Source organism: Ctenopharyngodon idella, chromosome 18 (assembly GCF_019924925.1).
Source record: "Ctenopharyngodon idella isolate HZGC_01 chromosome 18, HZGC01, whole genome shotgun sequence".
Classification (NCBI taxonomy): Eukaryota; Metazoa; Chordata; class Actinopteri; order Cypriniformes; family Xenocyprididae; genus Ctenopharyngodon; species Ctenopharyngodon idella.
Genome location: NC_067237.1, coordinates 30,347,297 through 30,354,222, shown reverse-complemented (window position 1 = coordinate 30,354,222; position 6,926 = coordinate 30,347,297). Strand labels below are relative to the sequence as shown.

Here is a 6,926-nt window from a genome sequence, read left to right as displayed (position 1 = left end):
AGTACACACTAGAGCCTATGATTTATTTTATTTTTGTGACAGTAAAGACCTTTACATTGTTACCAAATAAAAAAAACTATTTAAAATAAGTGATGTTCTTTCTACCTTTTCTATTCTTCAAAGAATTCTGAAAAAAAAAAAAAAAAATGTATCATGGTTTCCACAAAAATATTAAGCTGCACAACTGTTTTCGATAATAATAATAAATGTTTCTTGAGCAGCAAATCAGTATATTAGAATGATTTCTGGGGTCAGATGCATAAACTGCTAAGACTCTTACAAGCTAGTCATCACATTTTTTTTTTTTTTTTTTAAAGATTTATTTTTGCCATTTTTGCTTTTATTATGATAGGACAGTGATTAGACAGGAAGCGAAGTGGGAGAGAGAGAGGGGGACAGGATCGGGAAAGGACCACGAGCTGGGACTCGAACTCGGGTCGCCCGAAGCGCATTGGCGCTACATGTCGGCGCGCTGCCCATGAGGCCATCGGCGCCGACAAATCATCACATTTTTTTTAAAGTCATTTACATAAAAATGTAGATTGGTCTAATTTGATACCAAAAAGTAAGATTGATTACCCCTAACTAACTGATAGTTGGTCATACTATTTAAGACACAGTCTTAACATAATATCTGTTTATGCAGCTGGCTCCTGAAGGGTCATGTGACACTGAAGACTGGAGTATTGATGCTGAAAACTCAGCTTTGCATCAGGATTAAATTACATTTTAAAATATATTCAAGAGGAAAGCAATATTTTAAATTATAATAATATTTCACAGTATTACTGCTTTTACTGACCCCAAACAAAGCATTTTCTGCAGCATTAAGGCAACATTTTTAAAAATACATGACCAAATTACAAATTACTCTATTAAATTAATTTGAATCTAATGATAATCACCTCTTAATAACAGGAATAAAAAAAGAGGTTAAATGTCTAAAATAGACACTAAAAAATGAGTTCTGTTGTCATGAAAGTAATGTAATGTAATGCAAAAAAAAAAAACAATCAAAATATACTTTATTTTTTATTCTATTTTATTTTGCATTAATTTTTGTTGTTGGTTTTGGGGTATATGTGCCTTGATAAGAGTGTATATGATAAGAATAATAAGAGTACACTGAAAAAAACGAGTAAAATTTACTCATTACTCAAGTTTTTGCACATATTTTTTTAAGTAAATTTTACATATGAAATTAAGTACACTCTACTTAACTAAGTTAAGTAAAATGAACAAAGAAAATAAGTAATTTTAACTTGGCCAAAGGTTGAGTAATTTCTATTTAGTTGAAATTTCCTTTTTCAATACTTTTTACTCAAACAATATAATACTGAATTAAACCACACTTTTAAAGTGTATGCTTTACTTAGAAACATCCAAGTGAATAATACAATGGATATTGTGTAAGTAACACAGCACCTGAACACAGAAACCTCAACAGTGCTGCAAATTTAGTGATTTTGTCACTAGATTTAGCGACTTCCTTGCCTCTTTTGAGACTATTTTCAAAAGCCTAGCGACAAATCTAGCAACTTCTTGTCTTATCTAGATTCCATGACTCGCCCACTGATCTATATTTATATTAATATAGATCAGTGGACTTGCCAGTATGATGTTATCTAGCGACCAGTTTTAGCTACTTGCAGCTGAAAGCAATTGGTAACACCTCAATACTTGGTACACAATACACAATGACGGTAGCATTCGTTGGATCATTTTTGAGTATGAATGTGTCATTTTTGAGTAGAAAATGAACTCCAAATGTCACAAAATGGCAAGTTACTAAACCTAACAACAAAAGCAATGATAAAACAGTGTAAATACAGCTGGAAAACAGTGAAAAATCAACCTCATTAATTATTCAAGGAACAGTGCATGATGGGAACACCAGTATAAGAAAAGTTGAGTAGTCTTACTTAATTTCATTATGTTGATATTTACGCTTTCTACAATTTCTACAAGCTCGAATTGAGTACTAATATAGAATTAACTTTTTCATGTAGAAATTACATGTTTGTTCTGTAGTATTTACTTCACGACAGAATCATGCTATTTTGAGGTGATAAACTATTCTTTCCACACTACGTCCACGCCATTGTTCATACGGTATGCCTGCCAAACCAGGTCACATTACATGTCCACAACTCATCTCTTTCTTCAGTCTCAGACAGGTGTTGACCAAATAAATCACTGCCGGAGACACTAACTTCTCTTGTCCTTGAGCACAAACACAGAGTCAGTCACACAGTGTGAATATTCTGAATGAGTCAGTTGTCATCTGTCAGTGGTGATTGTGACCTGACCTCACAGCCCTGATATGTAAGTAACTGTCAGTCACACAAGGTCGTGAAGTTCTCTCCATTCAGTGTTAAAAATAGCATGACAGTCTGTTGTCACAATGAATCACATATAATTAGCACAATCAAAATTTTAATAACCTTAAATTGAGCTCATACGAAACATTCCATATTCATAGTTACAAGCTTTCTATTGAGATTTGTATTAATACATATTTTGTTTTTTTTATTGGTGGCTAATTTCAAGTGATTTTCTTCATTTTGACTTTACCACTCACTAATAACAAATGCACACGCATAAATATACATAATTATACACTCTTATATACACTCCCATTACTGTCCTCCACCAGCAGCATCAAACATCTTCTTTCTGCCCTCCATACCAGACATGGCCTCAACGTTCTTACGCCAGTCGCCCACCTCTGCCGACATAACCTAACAAAACAGAAATGCAGTGTGCAGTTATGTCTAGAAACTGAAAACATGTTTCCTTTATTTAGGTGAATCTCTAAACACCTATCAAGGATAATTAAAATGAAAAAAATCTGCAGCATTTAGGCATATTTGCCCCATTAAAGGGGTCCTTGATTATGATTTCACTTTTTAAACTTTAGTTAGTGTGTAATGTTGCTGTTTGAGCATAACAACATAGGCAAAGTTACAACGCTCAAAGTTCAATGCAAAGGGAGATATTTTCTTTTACAGAAATCGCTTTTTAAGGACTACAACAAATGGCTGGTAGGTCCTACAACGAGCTTCTTCCCGGGTTGGTGACATCACAAACCCCCAAATTTACATAAACCCCGCCCCCGGGAACAAAGGGGGAGAGGCCATGTTGGGCTGCTTTAGAGAAGAGGAAGTGTTGTAGTAGAGTGTTGTTATCATGCCGTCATTTTACGCCGGATTGCTTCACAAACGAGGGTCAATTCAACGCTGGATTTGCACAAAAGATTAACATGACGTCACATGCTAGTCGATGAGTTGAATCAACTGCTCAGCAACTACATAAATTTATCCACTAACCACTCAGAAACGACCAGATGAATCCTAAAAGTTGTAACTTCTCCTTGAGTCTCTCCATCAGTGTTCAACTCCGGTAAGGCTGAACACCGTTACTGACAATTGTCATTTTGGCTGCGTGAGATTATCCAGCTTTGTTGTTGTTGAGTAACCGAAGCGCGAGCTGTTTTTGCTCACACCCAAATAGGGGCAAATTTTACAAGCTATAATAAATGATCTGTGGGATATTTTGAGCTGAAACTTCACAGACACATTCTGTGGACACCAGAGACTTATATTACATCTTGATTATAGGTCCTCTTTAATTTAATGCAAAGTTTTATACAATATGCTACTATTTGTTGTGTTTTGTATGTGTGTACCTTCTCTTGTTTAATGTCTTCTTTCTTCACAGATTTGAGGTTGGCTCTGAGGTCCATGGAGCCCTTGTGTTTGGAGCCCAGAAGCGCTCTCATCATCTCATCCGCAGACACACGCACCTTCCTCAGGGCAGGTTTCTTAAACTTCCCTCCTAAATCTTGCACCTTCAACTTCAGCTCATGGATCTTTTACAGACACACACACACTCTGTTAATTACAGAAACATTTAGTGTGAGTTTAGAGTGTTTACTTTATACTTACATCTCTGTTGTTTTTATTGACTTTGGCCTCAAAGTCATATCTCTCCTCGTCCACTATGTCGATTTTGGCATGAAGTTGCCGACACAGTTTCTAGACACATGCAAAAATACTCATTCTTAATTATTACTATTTTTAATATTTTTTAATCATATTTAAGTCGTCAAATCAAAAAACAATTTAAAAAAATATGCAAATTGTGAAGTGACTGAAAAATATAAATAACTAACTAACTCTGAACTATCTTGTATTTAAGAGAAACATAATTCTCTTCATGAGAAACATAATTTCAGTCGAGTGTGTTCAAATTTGTAATGTAATTATAAAATATAAATAAATACTAAAAATTTGAATTAATTAAAACAAATATAAAATCAAATATAAATCATTTTAACTCACTATTTTACTAATTGATGATTGGCTGTATATGTTGATGAGTATCTTTCACTAACCTGCAATTCCTCCATTTGGAGGCCGGTTATTTGAAGAGGCGGAAGCTTTTCACTCAGATATTTCACCTTCTCCTCGTCACGATTGATCGTTTCCTGTTCCAGCTCGTCCATGGCTCTTTGGAGCAAAAGGATCTTAGAAAACAGAACACAAAAAGACATTCTGTAGGTTAAAAAAATACCATACCAGCATATCTACCACACGTACATTTGCTTAGTCCCCAGAACAAACAAACAAACACACACACACACGTTTGGTTTTCATGTTTTATGGAGACTTTCCATAGACATAATAATTTTTATACTGTACAAACTGTATATTCTATCGCCTAACCAAAACCTACCTATCACAGAAAACTTTCTGCATTTTCAAATAACATCATTCTGTATGATTTATCAGCTGTTTTCCTCATGGGGACCAAAAAATGTCTCCACAAGGGAAAGAATTTCTCATATTGCCATCTTTGTTGGGACATTTTTTTTGTAAACATAGGGTTTACCTTAACCACACAGACACACACACACACACACACACACACACACACACCCCAACCCATACCTTCAGGGAGAGTTTTCGAGATGCAGAGATCTTAGACTTTGGCTAAAAAAAAAAAGGGGGGTGGAAGATAATAAAGTGAATTTAAACCCAAATTTTATGCATTATGTTCTGTCATTCAACAATGTAGAGATAAATGCATAAATCACAATATCATAATCACAATATACTGTTGAATATGTTGGTGAATACCTTGGCTTGTACCCGAGGGGCCAATGGGCCAGGTGCCTTTTGATGAAAAAAAATAATAATACAGTAAAAATACATAGTATAAATCACATTGTCCATATCAGAAAACTATTGTATAATATAATTAAGGTTTAAAAGGTTTTAACCCTTTAACTAATTGTTACTATAATTTGAGTCTCAAAAGTTATGTATACAATAGACAATTTACTTACATTGCTGCAGATTTTATGTTTGTTGGTGGTTGCAAAGAGAAAAAGAGAAGAAAATAATAATGGTATCAAATAAATACATATACAAAGATGTGCGTTCATGAATTCACAGAGCAATGAAAAATAGAGAATAGAGAACTACTTACTCGTCTGCCATCTTGAAACCTGTGAAATCAGAAATAAAAATAAACAATGATGTATAGTTGCAATCACAATACTAAAGTAAATAAATCTTCTCTGTTTTTTTGATGCTGTGTTGAGAGATGTCTAGGAAAGTGGCACAGAGAGAGACGTGTGTTACCTGAGGTGTTGCCTGTGGGGTCAAACCAGCTTCTGAAAGCACAAAGGACAGAGGCAATTGTTTTTATGTGTGACAGGCACCAGCTTTGTAATTTTAGCTCCCAGGAATGAGAATGAATGGACAGCTGTCCTTAACATATCAGAGACTGGGCGTGTGTGTGTGTGTGTGTGTCCTACGCCACAAGGACAAAGCAATTCAAAGCCTGCTAGACTAAAATTATTTTTATATATCTCTAATACAATATAGCAGACAAAAATGACACATCCTATAAAAAAACCAAACAGTCAGTAAGTATAAGGGAAAGTCCATCAACTGAAAAGGACAGCCAGACACATCTGTAGATTACAGGAAACGCCAGGTTGTTAACTCTTCACTAACAAGACACTGCATAAAGCAAACGTTTCCAACCATTAGTCATAGTTCAGAACAATCAGCACCTGCTCACCCTCACATGTTCATAAGCAAACCTCACTTCCATAAATACTAATTTTAAACACCATTTGCCCACCAACCCAGGACCTAAAATATTATCTCACTGTGTTTTAAACACCTGTATACTTTAATGCATTTTGTTGTGTGTTAGAAATCAAGAACAAGTGTTTATAGTTTTTGTGTTGGTGTATTCTTAGTGATATGTCATCTAAATTCTTGACTCTTGATTACTCATACAAGGACTGCTGTCAGGACCATTTGGACTGTTATACATTTTCATCTACAATCAGGTCATGAGAACTGGCAAAGCTTTTCATGCAGGTTATTTGTTTACCAAAAAGTCCTTTTGGATTCAGTGAGGAAAAATTTGTGTTGTATGGTGTATGATCTATTTACTCAGTAACCCTTCCATATGGAGAGCGGAGGCACGGCTGGCACTGACCAACAGACTCTACAGTCGAACGGATTCGGCAGCTTGGGGTGTCAGGAATATCTCTCATGCATCATCTTGCATATTTGAGCTCAAATTAGCACATTTCCACCTAAGGCAGTTCAATGAGGTGAAAACCCCTCTGATCCAAGGGTTCATTTAAAACTAAGCCGATATTTACGAGATATTGAATTGATCCTTACAACAGAAGCACATAAACACACTACTTGTTCCTCTAACACACACACACATACAAACTACATAGACACAAATGATGCCAACAAATGCACACATATATGCATATAAAAATAGTCTTTGATGACAATGTCAGGTATGGATTTTATGTAACATAATGCTTGCTTATGTAATGGTTATTGTTAGACACGGGTCATTTCTGCAGTAGGCCTAACTCTGTA

General features: G+C 35.2%; 1 protein-coding gene across 1 annotated transcript; it reads right to left on the bottom strand.

Moving 5' to 3' along the window:
- Positions 1-2,419: 2,419 nt before the first annotated feature.
- tnni1c (troponin I, skeletal, slow c) lies at positions 2,420-6,126 on the bottom strand. The gene is made up of 7 exons (XM_051869952.1): positions 6,094-6,126; positions 5,142-5,177; positions 4,953-4,994; positions 4,397-4,528; positions 3,948-4,037; positions 3,689-3,871; positions 2,420-2,741 (listed from the first exon to the last, which is right to left on the bottom strand). The coding sequence occupies exons 1-7, from the start codon at positions 6,124-6,126 to the stop codon at positions 2,640-2,642; spliced, it is 618 nt and encodes a 205-aa protein (XP_051725912.1). The 3' UTR covers positions 2,420-2,639.
- Between the last annotated feature and the right edge of the window lie 800 nt (positions 6,127-6,926).